At 32.6% G+C, this 23,575-nt stretch overlaps 1 protein-coding gene and 1 non-coding gene across 3 annotated transcripts in view; both read left to right on the top strand.

Annotated features, from left to right (window-relative positions):
* Positions 1-23,575, top strand: part of Bcap29 (B cell receptor associated protein 29) — a 45,097-nt gene that overhangs the window by 7,697 nt on the left and 13,825 nt on the right. For both annotated transcript variants that reach the window (XM_027926396.3, XM_027926397.2), the window contains exons 4-6: positions 436-586; positions 1,804-1,939; positions 6,745-6,847. In XM_027926396.3, the coding sequence (XP_027782197.1) occupies positions 436-586; positions 1,804-1,939; positions 6,745-6,847 (390 nt within the window). The remainder of the gene's footprint in view (positions 1-435; positions 587-1,803; positions 1,940-6,744; positions 6,848-23,575) is intronic.
* LOC114085360 (small nucleolar RNA U109) lies at positions 10,008-10,156 on the top strand. Its single transcript, XR_003581461.1, has one exon. It is a non-coding gene; the product is annotated as a small nucleolar RNA U109 (small nucleolar RNA).

Genomic DNA, 23,575 nt, shown 5'->3' with positions numbered 1-23,575 from the left:
TACAATGACCAATGACAGTCCATGCTGGATTTTTTTTTTAATGCTATGGTAACCTACCAAAATTATTGAACTGATCCAATCAGTTACCCAGTTTAAGTATTATATATCCAAAAACTACAGAGATGTAATCATCTGACGAATGTCCATTATGTAATTCTCAGCTTGAAAAAAAAATCTACAAAAGACATCTTGGGGACAAATGAAAAGCCAGATAACCCAATTCAAAAATGGATGAAGGAACTAAACAGACATTTCTATAATGTCTAATCTATCACAATCACTACTTACTTACCCTCCAGGTGCTAAAAAAGGAAAGAGAGCCCCCTACATAAAGTCAATTATTAAAAAGTTTGATCAGTTACTCTAAAACTGCTTCTCTTTCTTTAATGATTTTATATTCTTAAAAACAAAGTATTTTCTCTTTTACTATAATAGATGCTGTGAGAGAAGTAAGGAAATATGCCTCTATTCATACCATTGACAAGAGCTCAACTAGCAAACTTGGTGCCTATGAACATACACAGATGAAACTTTTTAGGTCTCAAAGAAATCTTTACATTTCTGGATTTTCATTATTTTTTTGGCTGTAAGTAAAAAAAAAAAAGTTGAATCACAATTTTAACACATTGTTTAGGTTTCTTTCTCTCTCTCACTTTTTCCACATATGTGAAGACTTTTTTTTACTAACATCTTCATAAAGGAACTCAGGTGAAATGACCAAATGGCAAGTAATTGTTACTGTTTATAGGTTTGCTAATTCCATAGGACCTTGCTTGATCTGGCCCCTGTCTCTCTCTGTCTAGCCTTTCTTTGTACTCTTTTCTAATACTTACCATACATTACAGCCACACTCACCTTCACTATTCACTCTTTCTTAGAACAAATGAGTTGTGGTGTAGCCAGCTCCTTTCCATGTTAGTGTCTTCACACAAGCTATTTCTTCTACCAGAACACCCTTTCCTTTCCCTGTTTTCCTTTCCCTTGCTCATTCTTTAGACTTTCTCAGAGAAGCCCTCTGTGGCCATCAGTCCCCCAAAAAGTAGATAGGTCTTCTGTTATATTCTCTCTTACATGTATATACTTTTGTTCCTAATATCATTTACAATTGTAATTAAATACTGTTTTTGTCCTCCAACTAGAACCTAAACTCTTTGAAGGCAGGGACTTAATTCATTTTCTGCTGTGTCCCGAGTGCCTAGCATAGTGTTTAATACTTAGCAGTTCCTCAGTAAATATCACTGAATGAATAATTGAAGAGATCAATTATAATTTCTAACAATGGAAGTTACCATGAACAGATGTGAATGAGCAGTTTTTAGGCTCCGTCAAATGTATACAATGCCTTTAAATACCATTTTTTGAACTGGTCAGAAAAAAATGGGTTTTCATTTTGGCCTTACTGTCTGATATTCATGCTAAAGAGCTGTACTAGAAAAATAATTTGAAAAGTATCACTGTATGCGCAAGGCCCTAGGTTCTGTCTCCAGCACTGCAAAACAAAATAAGAGAAAAAAGTACCACTGAAACTATTCTAAATGCTAGTCTTCTAACAGAGATTTCAAAGGAATAAGACACAGGCTTGTTTTAACTAAGAGACTTGGATTAAATATATATGTACTTATATACATACATTATAAATATATATATATATATAAATATATATATATATTCCATTTAAACATCACTTTCTCCACCACCCACACCTGTGTACCTTATAGGGAATCATTTGATAATGGCTCTTTGATTTAAAGTCACAGTTACTGATTGATCTAGTGATGCATTATTATGATTTTTTTTCCTCAGAGTGTTGAGACGTCTGGTTACACTTATAACTCAGCTGGCAAAAGAACTCTCAAACAAAGGAGTGCTTAAAAGTCAAGCAGAAAATACTAATAAGGCTGCCAAAAGATTCATGGAAGAGAATGAAAAACTAAAAAGGGTATTTAATCTTTTTTGTAACAGTTCATATGAATATTGTTGATATTGTTGTTGAACAATAATGTTCTGTAGAATGATTATATCTAAAGTACCTTTACTATTCTCTTAGTTTACTTGTTCTCACGTCTCTCGTCCATAGTAAATTAATATCTTTGGACCTATTTCTTATGATTCAAAGAGAAAACATTCTGAGGTTATGAATTTTAATTTCTTCATTACCATTAATCTTACTTCATTACCCAAACTAAATCTTTGTGATTCTGTTTCCTTTTCTTTTTCAATTAAAGTATGATTGGTTGTATAAAAAGCAGAGAGAGGTCATTGGTTGTAGATTGATGATTGCTCATAATAGTTTAAATCTTTATTTTGGTGATGCTAATGATATTCCTACTTTGAGAATCCTATATTATCCTTCCCCTTACATTCAGTGTGGATTAGGTACTGGTGTTTTTTCCATTGACCAAAAAGAACAAATGGAAAAATGAAAGATACAAAATTACTTTGGATATCTTTTTTTCTAAAGAAATTTAAAATTTAGGAGTCAGGTTTCAATACTTCAGTGTTGTCAGTTCATATTAAGTCCCATTAGTTTCACTCATTCTCCTTAGAAAAAAGAGAAGAGAAACACATTTTCTTGAAGAAATCATTCCTAAAATAATGCAATAATATTATTTTTTTAATATTTTTTAAATTGTAGATGGACAAATACCTTTACTTTATTTGTTTTATTAATTTATTTATTTTTGTGGTGCCAGGGATCAAACCCAGTGCCTTACACATGTTAGGCAAGCGCTCTACCACTGATCCACATCCACATCCCAAAATTATTTTTCTCTTGTGAATTAAAGAAATGCAAACAGTCATTATCATTACACCAAGTTATAGTTAGGTATAAAGTATTTTGAGTCAAGCAATAGAAAATTAAAGTCCTTGTCTAAATCTTAATGTTCAGTCTCTTACAGAAAGGATAATTAGCACCCCCTTTCATCAATTCTAAATAAGTTAGCTATGCGTGATACAGTATAAAGCTTTCTAAAACCTATTAAATGAGGCAACAACTAATTGCAAAAAATTGTAATGACTCTCCATTATTATGGTCACATCTTCAAAACCCATATTTTATTTTTTATATCTGCATCATTTATACTGTAACAAAAAAGGTAAAGAAAGATCTCTGTTCGTAGAAACAGAATTCAGAAGTCTTTCTTTTGAGTAGATTGTTAGCATGTGTTAAGGAAACTTTTGGAGTACAAGAACCAGTTTATATTTTGATTTGCTCTATTTCAAAAAGTCATTGATCTATCAAAGTCTTGTAAATTTGCTTTGGTATTTTCTGTATTCAGAAGCAAGCAATATGTCATTTTCTTTTTTGGAATGTATCAGCAGCACAGTCAAGCACTTTATTTTGTGCTTTAATGTTACTTGCATCATTTTTTTATCCTTTGATCTCATTTCCCAATAATAGAAAACAAAATACAGTCCTCTAAGCTTTGATTAACTTATGATGGCTAAATTCAAAAGTACATAGCCTCATTTTTATGAAAAGACTTCTTGGATGCTCATATTGATTGTAAATTATATACATCATATCAGAGTAATGAATTATAACTACTGTAAGGACATTTACTTTTTCATCTTCAGTTGTCTTTCTCTTTACTCCTCAACTCTACAAAAATGTAAAGTATTTAAAGTTTTGAAACTGTTACTTTTCCCATGTACACCATAATTAGTGCACTTAAATTTCCCTTATTCTTCAAAAAAAAAAAAATCACTTTCCTCAAAATATTTTTGGAGCTTTGCTTTTGGAAATTGTTTTCAAGTCTGTTACCCAAAGGAAGGAAATCTATTTTATGGTCACTGATTCCTTGACCTCCCACAGTTTCTTGTTTTTTTATTTTCCTTTCCTTTGGTTCCATGCTGTCCTGGTTCCCTGCTTCCTACATAGCTGAGACCTATTCAGTGGTGCTGGATCATCAGATGAAGCACAGATAATGCAGGACTAAGGCTAGTATACAGTGGGACGAAAGTCTGTGAACTAGACCAAAATACTCTCAGTGCTCAGAATGTAACTAATTGACCAATAAAATAAAAGCCATTGGTGAAAATATAAAGGATGGCTTTGATTTCAGGTACTTGTGGATTTTGAAATATTAGCTAAGGAAAAATAAAACTTTCTCTTTGTTCTCTAACAGAGGCATATTATGTAGTAGAAGGCTCATTATCTTGAGATCTAAGAGACTTGGGTACCAGTCCCTGCAGTTAAGTAATTAGCAATTAATTAAGTAATTAATTAATTAAGTAAGTAAGTAATTAGCAATGTGACCTGGGATGTTACTTGTGTGTTCTGGTCTTAAAGTTTCCTTATCTGTAAATAATAGTTAACAACATGTCAAGTATTGCTTCAAATGCTAGACAGTAAGGTATTAACTCTCTTAATTCTCATAACAATCCTGTGAGTTTTATATTTTATTATCTGCATTTTATAGATGAAGAAACAGGCCTAGAAAGGCTAAGTAACTTGCACAAAATCAAGTTTTCTGTTACTCAGAAAATTGGAAACTACGCAGCCTGACACTAGAATCCACATTTAAAACCACTTTGTTTTCTGCCCTCAATTCCTATCCTGTTATTAAAATGACTTGTAGTGGGCTGAGGTTGTGCTCAGAGTGCTTGCCTAGCATGTGTGAGGCACTGGATTCGATTCTCAGCTCCACATATAAATAAAGGAATGAAATAAAGATTCATCAACAACTAAAAAAAAATTGTTTTAAAAAAATGAAGTTTGAGCCTTTTCTGTTCTGCCTCTCAGTTGAAGGAAATAATTACAAAAATAAAACTAAAACTAAGAAAAAAAACTCACTTTTAATTTAAGTGCTTTAAAATTAAAAAAAAAAAAAAAAAAAACAGTATAGAGTTTTACCTCGCACAGACTTTTTGTTCCAGTCACTTACCAAGGTGGGATGAGGTGAGTGGGACAGAGAATACTTATGTTCATGTAGCTGGTAGCTATTGAATTTCAGATTCTAGGGTCCCTGGTCTGTCTCCAAGGTGAAGTTACACATAATAAATTTGGATGATTTTACAGGTGCAGTAATGAAAGCTTATTTACAAGACTAACACAAATCCAACTTTTCCAAATCATTGCCATAATAATTCAAGTAGTCACTATAAACATTCCTGCAACTCAGTGATTCTTTTCCAATTTGAGTAATCACTAGAGATTTTATTAACTGAATTCAATGAAGTAACAGCTATAATTGTTTTGAACTTGAACTAAGCAACAAATTAAAAGATTTGGAGAAATTTTTTTTTTCTTGTCTTGATTTTAAAAAAAAAAATATTTTTTAATTTCAAAATTTTGAGTCTCCTTTAGTTCCAGAATATATTTTAATCCTTATTTCCCAAACATGATTTTAAGATTATATGATATATTCAGTAGAGCTTTAATTCCTCCTCTGACCTGCCTAATTTTTGTTATAGTGCATTAGTACTATATTTGGTCTTGTGCAACAGTTTTTATGCTCATCTTTTCATTTCTACTAAAGTTACCTAAGAGTAGGAATCATGTTTCTCTTACAGCACCTTGGATTATAAAATATTTGCCTATAGTCATTGCTCAGTGGAAATTTGTAAGTTTTGTTTGTTGACCATATCAACTTACATTAAAAAATGAATCACTCTGCCCTTGAAATTCTTACCTCAGTCTGTGTAAAATTCTTGTGAGTTGCTCTTTTACCAGACTCCGGAAGCTGTCAGTATTAAGTTGTTGCCACTTTTTTTAGTCCACTAACCCATGCTAGAGGTTACATATTTTAGTTTTTAAATGTTCATTTATTTATATTAGTAACTTAAATTCCTTAATATTTCTTTAAGTCAGCTTCCTAGTTCTAGTAACAGTGATAGTTTGTATCCATATAAATTATGGAATTTTTTACTTCATGATGTTTTTATTTTAATCAGTTGTTTCACTGTTGAGATCTTTATTTTTCCTGCCTAGAAAAGATAAGCTACAATTTTTCTAAAAGCCAGAATAGATTTCAAAATATAAATAACATTGTAAAGAATTAATTGCTGAGTAAAAATAATTTGGGGACTGCTCAATGAAAATTAGATAGAATTTTCCAGCCATAGATATGGCCCTGTCATTTTCCACTTATTCGTCTCCACCCTGACAACTTTATATTCTTACAAATTTGTCTGTATAAAAAAATAGTCTTGAGTGGACAGCTTTGCAACCAGAACACAATGGTTTTCTAATTACTGTCAACCTCTTATTTCCTTAGATTTGTGCCATGCACTTAATTGAGGAAGAGAGATTCATGTTATTTACCTGAATAATTTTGAAAACATAATTCTAATTGTACCTTATCAAGAAATTCTTATTTTCATTTCAGATATTTTAGCCATAATACAAAGAAATATTTTTTGTGTGTGTCAATTATCAAGTTTCTGTTAGCAAAAGAAAATGGTAACCTTATAGAAAATTATAAAATATCTAAAAGGACAAAGAATAAAATAAAAACCAATAGCTTTAGATAGATTACTTGTTTCCCTTCCTATAAATTTTTTTTTCTTGTCTTGATTTTTTAAAAATTATTTTTTAATTTCAAAATTTTGAGTCTCCTTTAGTTCCAGAATATATTTTAATCCTTATTTCCCAAACATGATTTTAAGATTATATAATATATTCAGTAGAGCTTTAATTAAGCTATCTAGCTATCTATCTAGCTATAAGCTATCTAGCTATAAGCTATCTAGCTATCTTAATCTAAGCTTACTTCTTCCTGTACCTCTCTTTTGTGATAGATTTTGAAAACCACAGATGAAGAACACACTTTGGAAACAGAAAATAAAAAACTAGTAGAAGACCAGGAAAAACTAAAAGCTGAATTAAAGAAGACTTTAGATGGTAACTTTGTGTGCATGTAAAAAAGTGAAAAGACTAGCATATTTTATGCTGTTACACTTCACTGTTTTTCCTAAAACAAAACTCATGCCTAAATGTCCTTTTGGCCAAAATACCAAGAATGACCTATTTATAAATTCCTGCTCAAATATGAAGATAAAACATTGCATCAGCCAAGAGAAACATGTTCTGTTATGTAGAGAAACATGTAGGTGTTTCAGATCTGTGTTGTAAATACAAATGTTCGTGCCTTAGTAGAAGAGCTATGTTCCTAAAAAGTTGCTTGTAAATACATTTTTGTAAAATGAATCCCATTTTTCTATCATCATGTATTACTACTTTCATAGAAACAAGTCACTAAAGTTAGTTTTGGTTACAAAAAGATATATCGCTTATCCCAAGTTCTAATATTTCCTACCCACTAGATAAAAGGAAAGCATTCCTTGAAAGAGATGGATAGATGTAGAAGCAATAATCTGGGATGGCAGCTGAGAATTCAAGTGCTCCATTCCAAAATACATTGTACTGTAGGCTTGAATTGGAGTATCCCCAACTCCATTTCCATGAAGACAGCTGTTTCTTCTACATTAAAAGAAAAAAAGTATTCTGACAGTATTTTCTTCCTAACCAAAATACAAAATAATATTCCCTGCAGCTGCATAGCACAGAAAAGTAGACATCCCAAATCCAGTGTCATTATAGAAAACTCATGTTGTAAGTGTGTAGCTTAACCTCTGGCACATTTCTGCATATGGGAACAATTGTTCCTAACCTGTTAGCTAGATTCTGGGGAACTTGTCTTCCAGTCAGGATCAAGGTAATATGAATGCATAGACCATGTCCATTTTTCAAATCACTTCTACTTTAATTTGGAGATAAGTTGGAGAATATTTGGTGACTGAATCTACCTATTTTCTGCCATTTGTAAGTTTAGGTTTCCTTTTAGTAGGTCTCAGTACAATAAAAGTTCCTTGAAATAATAACATGTTATTGTTAAACATCTGTTTACATTCTTTGGATGAGATTTACTGCATCGAGATAAATTTGAATTTTAAATTGAAAGCCCAAAGATAAAAGCTAATTCTATAAATAATATGAAAATTCACAGGATATTTTATGATGCAAAAATTCTTTAAGCATTTTTTTTCTGTTTCTTATTTAAAGTTAAAAAAAAAAGGGGGGGGGGGGCAGTTTAGAGGCAGTAAGTTAAAAATAAATTACCCAGGCTGGTGTTGTGGCTCATTGGTAAAGGTTTGATTCTCAGCACCGCATAAAATAAATAAATAAATAAATAAACTGAAGTTAAAAAAAAATTTAAGTAAATAAATAAATTACCCTTCTAGACAAAGTGGAATATTTGGTTGGTATGGTATAGCTCAAATTTGAGGAATCATATAGTTGGTAGTGATAAATATTCTACAGTTACAAAAAGTCTGGACATGATAAAAAAAATTTTAACATTTACATTAAAATTCAGTAGTCACCTACCCTCTGCAGTAGTCATTTCAGAAAAGAAAGTAGTATTCATTTTTTTTTACTTAGCATAAAATGTTATTGCTAATCCTTTTAGAGAATTCATGGAGCCATTTCCAAGCCATCTTAAATGAGTAAAAAGAAAAGGAAAAGAAGGAAGGAAATTGTTTCAAAATCTTACTTTCTTTTATATCAGCCAAGGATCTCTTTTTTTATTTGTTCGTTTTAGTTATATATGACAGTAGAATGTATTTTGACGTATCAAATGTGCATGGAGTATGACTTTCCATTTTTGTGATTGTACATGTTGTGAAGTTCTAATAGTCATGTATTTATATATGAACGTAGGAAGGTTATTGATTCCTTTTCTTATAAACAGGTGGTACAAAAATAAAAGACAAGAATAAGCTGTAGGCTTTGTATGCCTCTCTTGACCCCTCTCAGGAAGCTTTAATTAGTTTCCTAAGTCTGACATAAAAATCAGCTTAATACTATATGAGTATTTCTTTAAAAGACAAATTTGGTGTTTGGAGAAAATGAACTCTTTGATAATATAGGCATTGTATTTGTAATCTGATAACAAGAAACAACAACTTCCGTGTTTGAAATGTAGACTACATAACTCCTTTCAAAGTGAGAAAGTATTGAGATAAAAGCGGATTTTACCTGTTTGAGTATGCCTGGTTTGGTTCCTGCAAGATATGTGATATTTTATGAAAACATCTTATTTACCCAAAGTTACTTTTTTAATATTCTTAATAACCTTGAGAAACTCAAAGGTCCCATTTCTAAAGAAGGCATTTTTTCGACCATGTTCTCTTCAACCAGTAAGATTCATGAAAGCAAGAATAAAGAAATTGTATCAATTAGAATTGTGGATTTAGATTCATGCAGCAATATATTTTATATATAATATCACTCAAAAATATTCATTGATTCCTAAAAATTTAGGATATTATGGTGAAAAGTGTTTGAAAAGTTTTCAGTAAAGACTTTTATATTTGCAGATGTTGAGAGAGGCCAAGATATTTTCCATATGAATTTTCTTGCCTTTGGTGTTTCTTAAATTTAAGTGAAACATTTTCTCCCAAGTATATTAGTGGAACTGTAAATACAAAGTTTTATGTAAATTGATAAGTTCCAAATTAGAAAAGTGGCATTCTGAAGGCAGTTATTAAAAATGTTCTATCGTAGTGCCAAACTTCATCAGTTTTTAATTACCAGCTTAGATTTGACCAGTTAGTAAACTATTCCTGTACTTCAATGTAGTAATATCACTCTAGAGATTTAAAAGAGAGCATACATATCCCAAAGCACCTAATTTATACTCAGGACTACTTAGTCATGTGTAAGAACCTCGTCTGTCATTTTAATAATCCATTTAACAATGACTCCGATATCCCAGAGTGTGGAGTATTTGAGAAAGAGCACTGCTATGAAAAATGATAGCCTAAGTTTTAAGGAATTTACAGTCTGTCTCATAAGCTTTTATAACAGAAATAGAACTTTATATTATAAAAAACCTATCGTCCAAGGAGATTGATTTCAAAGGACACATCCAGGAAAACTGTTACTTGTTCTTATAAATAAATATTTTTCCAGTATTTATTCTTGAAATTAAAAGAAACATGCAACACTCAATCATTGCATGCATCCAGGAAAGGGTAAATATGATTAAATAGTGATTGAGCTGTGTATAGAAGTATCTGCCCCTCATTCCTTCAGGGACAGGAATACATCTATCACATGCTATGTTAAAAAAGGAATTCTTGGGCTGGGGTTGTGGGTCAGCAGTAGAGTGCTCGCCTAGCAAGTGTAAGGCCCTGGGTTCCATCCTCAGCACCACATAAAAATAAATAAATAAAGGCATTGTGTCCAACTACAACTAAAAAATAAATATTTTTTTAAAAAGGAATTTTTAGGGCTGCCAATCTTATAATAAAGGATGTATAGGTTGTATAGTAGTGTATATCTCCTACAGAAAGCAAAGTGACTGAGGCAAATTCCTTGACTCTGCTTGCATTCCTGCCTTTCTTTCATCAACAAATTTTTTATTTATTTATTTTGATTTATATATGACAGCAGAATGCATTACCATGTAATCTTATTACACATATAGAGCATAATTTTTCATATCTCTGGTTGTATATATAGTATTTTCACACCAATTTGTGTCTTCATACCTGTACTTTGGATAATAATGATCATCACATTCCACCATCATTAATAACCCCATGTCCCCTCCCTTCCCCTCCAACCCCTCTGCCCTATCTAGAGTCCGTCTATTCCTCCCATGCTCCTTCTCCCTGTCCCACTATGAATCAGCCTCCTTATATCAGAGAAAATATTTGGCATTTGGTTTTTTGGGATTGGCTTATTTTGCTTAGCATGATATTCTCTAACTCCATCCATTTACCTGCAAATGTCATGATTTTTATTCTCTTTTATTGCTGAGTAATTTTCCATTGTGTATATATGCCAGATTTTTTTTATCCATTCATCTATTGAAGGGCATCTAGGTTGGTTCCACAATTTAGCTATTGTGAACTTGAGCTGGGGATATAGCTCAGTTGGTACAGTGCTTGCCTTGCATGTATAAGGCCCTGGGTTTGATCCCCAGCACCACAAAAAAAAAAAAAAAAAAAAAAAAAAAATATATATATATATATATATATATATATATATATATATATATATATATAATCAAAATAAATTATCAACAATTTTTAAAATACATTTTCTTTTTTTTTAAGAGGGGGGAGAGAGAGAGAGAGAGAATTTTTTAATATTTATTTTTTAGTTATTGGCGGATAAAACATCTTTTGTTTTGTATGTGGTGCTGAGGATCAAACCCGGGCCGCACGCGTGCCAGGCGAGCACGCTACTGCTTGAGCCACATCCCCAGCCCTTAAAATACATTTTCAATAATTCATTCATTCCAAAATAATTGGACATGAAGCATAACTAATACTTTCCTTAAAAAGTGTATCTGTTGAGGAAAAAGCAAATTTTAAATCAGTTTTCTAAAAAAATTATATGCAAACACAATTTAAGGTGAATATAAAAGCGTATTAAGTATGCCTAAGTATTGACAGAATATAACAGGGACCTTACATTTGAACCAAGAAACAAAATATTTTAGTCCCCTATTTGAAATACTGTTAATTCAACTATCTTCCTAAATAAATACCTTCATATCACCTTGACCTACCTTGAAAAGAAATAAAATTTCCTTTTACTACCCTTGAATATATTGGAGCTAAAAATAATCATCATTTGCCACACACCTGTGGCTTTGCCACACTCTCAGCAGCTCGGAAGGCTGAAGCAGGAGAATTTAAGTTCAAAGCCAGCCTCAGCAAAAATGAAACACTAAGCAATTCAGTGAGACCCTGTCTCTAAATAAAATACAAAATAGGGCTGGGGATGTGGCTCAGTGATCCAGTGCCCCTGAGTTCAATCCCCAGTACCCACCCCCACAAAAAAAGGAATACCATAGGCCTAGAGGTATACCTCAGTGGTAGAGTACTTGCCTACCGTGTGTGAAGCCTTTGTATATTTATTGGATGGATATAGCAGTAGGCAATATGTAATTTGTAGTATATTAATTTTTAAAGCAAAATCTATGACCAAGCCTTTTAGTTAAGTAAATAAAGGATTTATTAGTTTTTATTACTTCATCTGTATTATCTCCTCTTACAGTTAATGTTATTGTTAAACAGCAAAAAGAGTCTTGCTTTCTATAGGATTACTTTCCTGAAATGAATATGCAATGTTGATAATTTATTCTATATGGTTCCTTGTTACATTACCACTTAGTTGTGATTATTTTCCTTTTTTGTGAGCTTTTTATCTATTCCCAAAGCCTGAAACTATTTGTCTTCCATGAACGGGAGGAAAAGCTGTGGAGAAGATATTAAGACAGAAATTCAAGGATACCTTATGTGTTATTAACAATCCCAGCAAGCAAAACTGATAATCTGTCCTAAGGAAAAGCTATTATAATCTTTACAAAGTGGACATTAATGCAAGAGAAAGTAGATTGTTTCCTGAAGTGTTTGTGGTCCAGATGTGTGGATTAAACATACATACATAGGATACATAGATTAGTATATCACAAAAATATAAGTGGAGAGTGCTAAATGCATACAGAATATAGGAATGCTCCAGGGAATAAGGATAAAAATCACAGTTCTCTAAATGTTTTGATGAACTTAGAGTGGCAGAAAATTGAGTGAAATGGCTTTACTCTTCTGAGTAAGAGGAGCAATATATATAGCAGACTGGTCAGTTAGAAGTTGATGGTCACACTAGGAAGCAATAAACGATAATTCTGTAAACTTGAGGAGTCGATTGATGGATCTCCTAAAGGAGGATAATTAATTTGAATACCTTGGTATTCTTTCTTCCTGCCTATTTCTTGCCTAGCTGTGCATGTTCACTAGACCTTTTATATACATTTTTATATACATTTATTATAAAATACTTTTATAATAAATGTATGAACTTTTAGCAATTTATGTTTATTGCCAAATGAGGTACAGAAATTAAACTGGGCAAATCTAGTATAAAAACACTTAGGAAAAACATACACCAAACTATTAATACACAAACGGTTATCTTTGGAATGTATAATGAATGACTTTTCTGGATTTTAAATTATTTTCTATAATACATGTATAATACATATATATAATGAGAAAGATTTTTATTGTTTTTTTTTTTTAACCTCTCTTCCAAATATCCTGGTAGTTGTGAGGCAGTAGATGTTTTGCTTGAATTACCTAATTAATGGACTATTTCCAATTGTACTTTGAGAGTGGACCCTAAATATGAGAAGTAGTTTAACTTCTATCATATGAATTTTACTTTTCAAAGTCTGTAAGAATACACTGTATAACTTTGGTCCAGTCATTAACCCTTTTTGGCAACAGTTTTCCATTAAACAAGGGAATAACTAGTTGTAATTTTTTTGTCACCCCAAATAGCATAATCAAGAAGCAGAAATGACCATCAAGAACTATTTTCACTGTTGGCTTTTTGATTCTTTAATTATGTTTATTTTTCATGAGAGAGAACTTTACACAGTAACTTCCCTTTCCCTCAAACTTAAGTTCAGCAGGTGGTTAATTAAATCATATTCTTCACTTCAGAAAGATGTCTCGTGCTGTCATTAAGACAGGACCTGGAATGTTTTATCCATCTGTTAGCACACAATCTTGAATATTTAACTCTCTTGGTGGAACATTGGGAAGAAAAAGAGGGCATGTGCTAACATAACAATTTCTCATTAGTGTTAAGAATATGGTTGGTTGTTAGAACATCTTTTGGATCTGTTGATATGGAATAGTAAACCTTCACAGGAAAGGAAAAGTGATTTGAAAAAAGAAATCAGCATGGTTTTTTTTTTTTTTTTTTTTTTTTCATTATTAAAAATAAGACTCTAGGGGCTGGGGCTGTAGCCCAGTGGTAAAGTACTTGCCTCACATGTATGAGACACTGGGTTTGATCCTCAGCACCACATAAAAATAAATAAAGATATTGTATGTTTATCTACAACTAAAAAATATTTCCTGTCTTTCCATCTTGCTTTGCTTTCTTAAATGTTAACAAAATATTGCTGTCAGGTAAAATTTTTGTACCCACCGTATGTGAAAATTGGTATTTTATTTCAGTAAACCTTCTCATAAATTGATTTTCTTTGACTTATACACTGAATCAATAGCATATTCTTCTGCTTCATAGAATGTGGCTACAACTGTTTTGAACCAAGTATTCCTTAACAGTTTTTGTAGGATCAGCTCCTGGGACTTGAAATACTGCAAATGGTCAAGGGATTGCATAGTAAAGGAACATAAGCAATATATAATCTTTGCTCAGTTCTGTTTTTGAACTTGTAATTGTATCTGCCCATCTGCAACTTATTGTGTTGGATTCTATGAAGAACACCAAGATGAATAAATACACAGTCATCCCAGTCTTCAAGAATGTATGATGAGGAAAATAGACAAATTCACTGATACTAAAAATGTAAGGTGAGGGGTCATAAAAGTCAAAGTAAAGTTATAATACAAAGGACTATGGCAGTGCAGAGGAGCTCATGATTTTCTTACTGAAACAATTGGGAAATTAGTGAAGAGGTATCATTTCAACTGGGCTGCAGGCTTCAGTGGTATTTCTTTCAGAAGCAAAAATGAGCATTGAGTGTATTCCCCTAGTCTTAAGAATACACACAAACCAAGAATGAAAAGCCATTGTGGCAAAGCTTGAAGCTGATGGTAGAGTAGAATGGGAATGATGAGGCTGGCAAGAAAACAGACAAGATGTGGGAGTGCTTGAGTACCATGTTTAGAGTCAAAAATGTATTCTCGAGAAAGTACAGAAACAGCAACAGAATTTTGGCCTTGAGGAAGTTAGTAGTTCTTCATGGAGTTGTCATGAATACAGAGCACATAATTCAGTGTTAAGACTCACTAACTGGGCTGGGATTGTGACTCAGTGACAGAGTGCTTGCCTCGTGAGATACTGGGATTGATCTTCAGCACCATATAAAAATAAATTTTTTAAAATGAAGATATTGTGTCCACCTACAACTAAAAAAAAAATTTAAGACTATTATTATCATTATTATTATTATTTCTATTATAAAACTTTTCCAAGTTAATAGGAAATGACTGAAATAAAAAGAAAAGTTTAGCTTTTAACTGTAAACTTAGAAAAAAAATTATCATAACTGAAATATTTTTCTCAAGTTTAGGGTTAATTTTTTTAATATTGCCTTTCTCCTGTAGCCTAATGAGGATGTAGTGGGATTTAATATAAAATCTTTTACAGGCTTTTTGCATTGAAAGAGAAGACCTCTCAAAACTTGATCAGTAATGAAACAGGCAATGTTAGATGTTTGAGTTGTTCATTTGCTAATTAAATCTGGGGTTGGTTTATAAACTCAAAGAATAATAATAGTACTGTTTTGTATAATTAGGGTCTTGGGAATAGATTAATTAGGCACCAGTGTATTAATCGCCCAGTATTTAAAAGTGATGAACACAAATAAAATGAGTTAGTTTTTATTTTAGAGTGTGAGTTTTGGCATTAGAGTCACCTCATGAGAGCATTACCATGTGAAAATCTAGGCACAGTCTCATATTAACTTATATTCTCCTTCCCCTTCAAATATCCTCACTTTTGATTCCTGATTCAGTCACTTTTGAAATTGAAAAGAAACAATCAGCTACAAAAAAATTCAGCTGAAAAAAATTACAGGAGTAAAAAAACACTTTCTTTCTAAAAGTAAATCCCATTACAACATCCCCTGTGTAGCCTTTATTTTTTCTATAAGGAAAATTGAGATTAAAAAAAAGACTTTATAGTAGTTTTCTTAATATTTTGCAGTATAATTTGGACCATTCTCTCTCATGTTCTGACATTATTTTATGGGTCTTTTGAGTAAACTTATAATCTATGATAAAATGATAAAGCTTGCAAATGTTGTTTTAGGACAGGGGTTACCAAATTATTTCCCATGAACTAAATTCAACCTGCTGCCTTTTTTTATAAATTAAATTTTAGTGGAACAAAGCTGTGCCCATTTTTTTACATGATTTCTATGGCTGCAGAGTTTAGTAATTGGAGAGATTATATGACCTGAAAAACTAAATATACCTACTTTCTGGCCCTTTGCAGAAATATTGGCCATTAGAGTCTTCAGATAAAGAAAGTATCTTTTTCACTATAAATGAAAATATGCTGAAAAGATTGGTTTCTGCCACTAATAATGTTATAAAATCTGCTGTGCACTTAAGTGCTTGCCGAATCAATATTGATCAGATAATTTTAGAAATTATATGTGCTTATAGACAAAGCAGATTTACTCCTTCAGTTTTCATATATGATGGGTTGGTAATTCTAGATTTCACATCAATTCTGTATACACATAAAATTGCTTTATAAAAGTGTTCTCTTTTCAGGGCTAGGGTCGTGGCTCAGGAGTAGAGCGCTCACCTAGCATGTGCAAAGGCCCTGGGTTTGATCCTCAGCACCACGTAAAAATAAATAAATAAAATAAAGGCATTGTGTCCAACTACAACTAAAAAATGATTTTTTTAAAAAAGTGTTCTCTTTTCAAAGCATCTCCTATAATCTGTAATTACGTAGTGCTTTGCCTAAAAAGTACATCTTTATTTTTAAGGTCTAGCACATTAATACAGTTTATAATATTTTTGCTCAGTAATACATACAGAATTATTTTCTTAAATACATTACTTTAACCTAAGATTAATGAAGTCTTCATCATGTGTTTATCATGTTTCTTTTACCAATAGTGAATATTTTATTTATTAAATTAGAAAGCCTGTTTATCAGTTCCCTGGCCCAGAGTACCAATCATCAGTTTAAGTGTCAGCATGCCTTAACTCATTTCTTTTCTAAAACCCAGAAGTATTTTGCCACTTTGCCCATGCACCTTATATATTTTCCAAAGTCCAGAAGTTTGAGAGATTGAGACAATGGAAAAAAAGAAAGAAAAATAAAAGGAATTTTGTTCCTTGTCCCCTTTGTTCTTTGCATATAAAAAAGAATTATATTTGGTTTTATTCATTAATGTTTGTTCTGTAATGTAATTATGCAGCTTTATTTTCTACTCCAAAAATGTCTGACTCCTCTTGCTGAGCAAGCAGTCTCCTAATATATGTCCCAGTTTAATCTCTGTTAATCATTAGTTTGGCCTCTTCACATTGCCATTAGAGTAGTTTTGTTGTTGTTTGTTTATTTTGTTTTGGTTTGGGGGATTGAATCTAGGGGTGCTTAACTACTCAGCCACATCCCCAGCTTTTTTTTTTTTTTTTTGAAACAGGGCCTCACTAAGTTGCTGAGGCTGGCTTTGAACTTGCAATCTGATTAAAGGCAGGTGCTGCCATTCCAGACTAGAACAGTTTCTAAAACCACACTTATACCTCTGCACTATTTAAAATTCTTTAATTGGGGGCTGGGGTTGTGGCTCAGTGGCAGAACGCTTGCCTTGTACATGTGAGGTACTGGGTTCAATCCTCAGCACCACATAAAAATAAAAAAACATTGTATCCATGTATAACTAAAAAAATATTTTTTAAAAAGTTCTTTATTGGCTTCTGTTACCTTTATAGCTCCCCAAGGTTACAGATGTGGCCCTCTGTGATCTGGCCCCCAATGTCATCTCCAACCTTGTCCAATTTAAATTTTACACTCCTACTTTATTATCATAGTTGGTAGTTGTAATAGTGGTGTTTCATTATTTTTCACCTTTGTGTAGTACTACAGGTTTGCCTGTCTAGAATGCCCTACTTACTTATTGAGTGTATGCCACAGAAATTATTTTTTTATTTTCTTGACTTTCATACTAGACTGTAAGTGCTGTGAAGGCAAATATTGCTTCTAAGACATCTGTGTGTCTCCAGCATTCACTACTGTTCCTGATCTGGCATATAATAACATATTGATAAATCTCACCCACAAACATTGATTTCTCTTCTCTCCTTATCCAGTTTAGGATTTCATGATTCATCATAGTTATGTTCTTGAAAACTTATTATCTGCTCTCTTTCCCCGCTCTCTTGCTTCTCCTTCTTCCCTCCATAGGTTTCAGAAAGACCCAGCTATTTTAAATAAATAGTCATTGCATTTAAATTTGCCCTCAACACTGTGTGATAATCCTATTGAACTTCTCTTAACTCTTTACTTTTTCATTTTCCAAAACTGTTTAGATCTTGTGTCAACTTCAAACTTCTAAACATACCCTGTTTCATTGGACACAGAATGAATCACACAAAAACAACTTTTATCTTCCCACCACCAAAACCACTGTTCCACCTCTCAATCCCCCATAGCTAGTGTCACCCTCTCCCTGCCCTTGAATGAAGTTTCAATCTTTTCTCTGGTACTTTGAATCCCAACCTCACTAACCTTCTCAAGGACTTTATTTCTCCCTAAACTCCTTTACTTCCCGTCATCCTACAAACATTGTCTGGGATCTCCTATGCCCCCAAAAAAAAAAAACATCCTTCATCCCACCCCCCACCATGCCCAGCAACTACCCCAATTCTCTGCTCTACTTAGAAAAATTTCTAATTTTTTCTTTTAACTTCTTGTTCAGACATAATATCAAACTCACAGAAAAGGCACAAGAATAATAAAAAACAATTTCTCCTATACCCTTCACTCAATTTTCCAAATGATAACATTTTAACATTTTGCTTTATCTTTTTCTCTCTCCATATTTTTCTCACTTATTATTTTGATATTTTCCAGTGGTGATTTTCTAATTCCCTCATTCCTCCCCCTTTTATTATATGTCATTCTATTGTAAGTTTTCTGATATAGCAAGAAAGATGTTCCAGGTTCATCTTAGCACTTTTCCCAGTCCTTTTTTTTTTTTTTTCTTTTTTTAATATTTATTTATTTATTTTAGTTTTCGGCGGACACAACATCTTTGTTTGTATGTGGTGCTGAGGATCAAACCCCGGGCCGCATGCATGCCAGGCGAGCGCGCTACCACTTGAGCCACATCCCCAGCCCCTTTTCCCAGTCCTTGAATTGGCCTTTAAGTAAAGAATGGCATTTAGAAAATAAGATGCAGATCCTACGTGTGCTTAGTGCTACTGGAGTATCATTCTTTCTCAGCCCTCTGAACAGACAAAAGGATTTTAGCTTAAATTTCTTCTCTGTACAGAAACTTTGTTACTACTCTATTTGAGAAAGTTACATAGTCATTCTCTAGCCATTTACCCTGTTTTACCTTTCTGTGTGGCACTTATCACTATCACTGTTCGGTTTCTTTGTTTGTATATCTCTTTCCCCTCATAGAAAATGAGCTAGCTATCTTTTCGCAGTATCCTCCACATTTAGAAAATGAATGAAAGTAGGCATTTCATAAGTTGTTGAACAGAAAGGGAAACTTTTGGTATGTACTTATGGAGTCACAGTTCTTAGAGTCCAGGAGAAAAACTGCCCTCTCATATTCTTAAAACAGTAAAGGCTTATCATTGCTCTTATTAAGGATTTTCATTTTCACAGCCCTTCTATGTGTGTTGCACTTTTTTACCATAATGTATGATTTCATAAAAACTTTTTTATGAATTTTTTAAAATATATTTTAAGATATTTATAACCATGTTGCCTCTCAACCCTTCTCTTATATAAGATGTGTTCACAGAAGTTGTTCCCTATACTTTGACATTTTTGAAATGCATTCAATCTGCTTTTCTCATGTCCATCTTCTTACTGCCCACTCACTGATCTTTCTTAATATTACCATTTTGATTCTAGTTTTTTAAAAATATATACTGTAACACTATACCACATAATTTCAAAACATCGGAAAATTTTGTACAATTTTTAATTAACATTTTATCTATTTAAATGAATTGAGAAGGCCATTTGGGATTTTTTTAGTTCTTAAATTTATTACAGTTAATATTAAAACCTTTTATGTCATTTTTTAAAAATATATTTTTAGTTGTAGATGGACACAGTACCTTTATTTTATTTATTTCATGTGGTGCTGAGGATTTAACTTGATGCCGTACATGTGCCAAGTAAGTGCTCTACCACTGAGCTACAACCTCAGCCCTTTTATGTCATTTTTCAACTACAATTTTCAATTCGAGTAATAAGACATCAATTTTATGCATATTTGTTTACTAAACTCTTATGATTTCTGATGTTTCACTACTATAAATTTTATTCCAAAGAATATGTTTCTGCATGCTGCTTTTAACATGACTAAAAATATCCATAGTATACTACTTACATAAAAAAAAAATTCCTGGAACAAATAAACCCCAGACTTTAGTGTTTAACCCAAGAGATACTTAGTTTTTAGTCCAGTTTTGGTTCTGCTTAGTGGACAGTAAATCTATATGAACATATAACTGGTTAATATTTTGCATACATATTTTTGTCATTTTAATGTGCATTTTTAGAACAAAAATTTTAAGGAGATACCCTGGCTTGGGTATCTCCTTGTTGTACCCTTGAATCATATTTTGTCCTTGAAGGTCATTTCAATAGACTCTTAGAAACTTGGATAGACTTAGTGAATTTTATTGTATCTGGTCCTAGATACATAGTATTTTGGGGTTTTTTTCCCATTGTGTTTTTCAGATAAACTTTTTATGTTAAAACAGTTCAGCTATTTTAACTAATATCTAGTTAGTTAAAGATAATATAGAGAATTTCCATATTTCCCACCCCAGTTTTCCCATTATTAATGTCTTACATTAATCTAGTACATACATATAATTATTAAACCAATATTCACATAATATTATTGACTGAAGTCCATGATTTATTCAGATTTAGTTTTTACTTAATGTCTTTCTTTTATCCTACGATCTCACTGAGGATATCATATTACATTTAGTAATCCTATCACCCCTAGGCTCCTTTTGACAAGAATAGTTTTTCAGATTTTCCTTATTCTTAACCTTGACATTTTTGAAAAGCACTGATCTTTTATTTTATAAAACGAGCCTCAATTGGATTTATCTTTTGTTTTTCTTCATTGGAATATATAGCTACAGTTTAAATATAGGGGTAAAGTGACATTTTCATCACATTATTTCTAGTATATACTATTAACATGATTATCACTATTGATGATAACTTGATCACCTGAAAGAAATTATGTTTGTCAGGTTTCTGTACTGTAAAGTTATTTTTTCCCCCTCTATCTTTGGAAGGAAGTCATGTTCACAGTCCACACTTAAGAAATGGGGAATCATACAATACCTCCTTAGAACAGAGTATCTGTGTATATTATTTGGAATTATTCTGCACAAATTTGTCATTTCTCTACCATTTGTTTATTTTACATCAGTATGAATTCATAAATATTTATCTTAAACTTTGGGTTATGCTTTAATATTACTTCCATTTTGTTGCCCAGGTTGCCCAACTTCAACCACTGAGGACTCTTGGTTGGCTCTTGTGTCCCTTGGATATATCCCCATTATTGTGGATTTTCATTATTATAGATTTTTTTAAATTTTGTTTTTTTGAGCATTTTCTACCTTTCTGACACCACAAGATACTCAGGCTTATCTTGCTTATTTCCTGCCTCATTCTTTAGAATTAGTGTTTCAACTTTTTTTTTTAACTGAATTGTATTCTGAGATACTATTTATTTGCATTTTGTTTTAATTCTGGAGTAGCATGAAATATTTGTAACATGAGTATATTTTCATCAAATATATATTTCATATGTTTATTTTGTGGCTCTCCAGCTATGTTGAATATTTTGTTTTTTGATTGAAGAGATAGTTGTTTTTATCTTGTTGCAACTAAGATTCCCTTTAAGTAACTAAAGTGACATCTCATCTGTAGAAAATGAACTGATTTCACAGAATTTTTCAAATGCTTAAAGCTTACACTTTACATTTTTTTTCTTTCCTTCAGGGAACATATTTTAAGCACCTGCCATGTGGTAGGCAGTGTGCTGCATGTTCAGAGAGAGACACAAGTCACAGCTCTGTTTTTCGAGTAATAGTCCCTCATCTAGTGAGGACATAGTTGTTCTTCAGCATGACAAGTGCTGTGATAATGGTAAGCTTGAGATGCATTTGAAGCCCACACTGGAGAACAAGACAATTCCTCAGTGTTTTGAAGGATGATGTTAATGAGCCAAATGAAATGTGAGAGAATGAGTGAAGTAGGGAGATAAAGGGAGATGGACAGATGTTTAACCAAATGAGCAGCACATAACTGAATGAGTATGGCATTTTGAAGGTACTATAAGAAGCCCATTGCAACTGCAGCATAAAATAAGGCAGAAAGTTGAGCAGCATGCATAAGAATTATCTTGAATCACCTCATATGTCATGTTTATATGTTAACAATTTGGAGACACTATTGCAGGGTGGTTGTTAAGCATGAGAGCAATCATTTTGTCAGCATTGTGACAGTGAATTAGAGGAGCTGAACAACTAGGTCAGTAATCTAAGATTGAGTAATCTAAGTTAGAGATGAAAAGAATGTACAGAGGTGGAGTGGATATAAATAAAATACAATCAACAAACCTAATTAGCAGATGAATGTGAGATTAAGAGATCTGAGCTGGGTTCTGGCACATGCCTGTGATCCCAGCAGCTAGGGAGGCTAAGTCAGGAGGATCCTAAATTCAAAGCTAGCCGCAGGAACTTAGCGAGGCCCTAAGCAACTCAATGAAACCCTCTCTCTAATAAAATACAAAAAAGGACTGGGGATATGGCTCAGTGGTTGAGTGCCCCTGAGTTCAGCCCCTGATATTCCCCCTCCCCCCAAAAAAAGAGGGAACTAAATACCAACTGGGCATGGTAACCCCAGCTACTGGGGAGGCAGGAGGATCTCAAGTTCAAAGCCCGCCTTGGCAATTTAGCAAGACCCTGTCTCAAAATAAGTTTTAGAAAGGGTTGGGAATGTAGCTCAGTGGTAGAGTGCTTGCCTATCAGCACATGCAAAGCCCTGGATTCAATCCCCAGTATCAAAAGAGAGAGAGTAGGTAATCAATGAAATGGTTAGTAAAACATAGATCTTATATACATGGATCTGATACTATAGGCATATATATAAATTAATATAATTAAAGTTACAGTTTATGTTCCTTAGTGAACAAAAGTTTGTGTGTCTATTTTCTAAGCATCTTGGAAGCATTACAGTGGTTTAATGTACAATAATAGATAAAGGGCAAAAGAATAGTACATACAAAGCCTAACTACTGGATAACTCCAATGTATTGCACTCTTGAGTTCTCAAAAACAGAACCAAATTAAGTGAAAAGAAAACAACACTAGACATATGGAAAATTTTCAAATAAGATATGTTTTCCTCTGGCTCAATCCTTCCAGCTATTGTACAGTAGCCCAACTTTATATACCATGCCAATGCCTCTAAAAATTATTCTCTTTCATTTCCTGGCAAGACTTAACTGTCTCTGTTATCTCTGGTAGAAATCATAGTAATATAATACATTTACACAGTACATTAGTATCATTAGCTCCTCCCACTGTGCCAGTAGCCTCATAAATGTAGTAGTTTAGCACTTGGAAAGACCACATATATTTTTGACCTGTTTATATGTCATTTTGCACAAAATTTTGGCTTACTATGCATCACTGTAATATTTATTGTGGTTATTTTCTATATTAATAAATGATGTATGTGCCTTAAGTTCCTAGTGACTCCAAACCTAGTCTCTAGTTCAGTCTGCCAGATTCTCATGAAATACCTCAGCATTTCTGCAAAGCTACT

Source organism: Marmota flaviventris, chromosome 1 (assembly GCF_047511675.1).
Source record: "Marmota flaviventris isolate mMarFla1 chromosome 1, mMarFla1.hap1, whole genome shotgun sequence".
Lineage (NCBI taxonomy): Eukaryota > Metazoa > Chordata > Mammalia > Rodentia > Sciuridae > Marmota > Marmota flaviventris.
The sequence above is the reverse complement of the archived record's forward strand: the minus strand, read 5'-3'. Positions and strand labels throughout refer to the sequence as shown.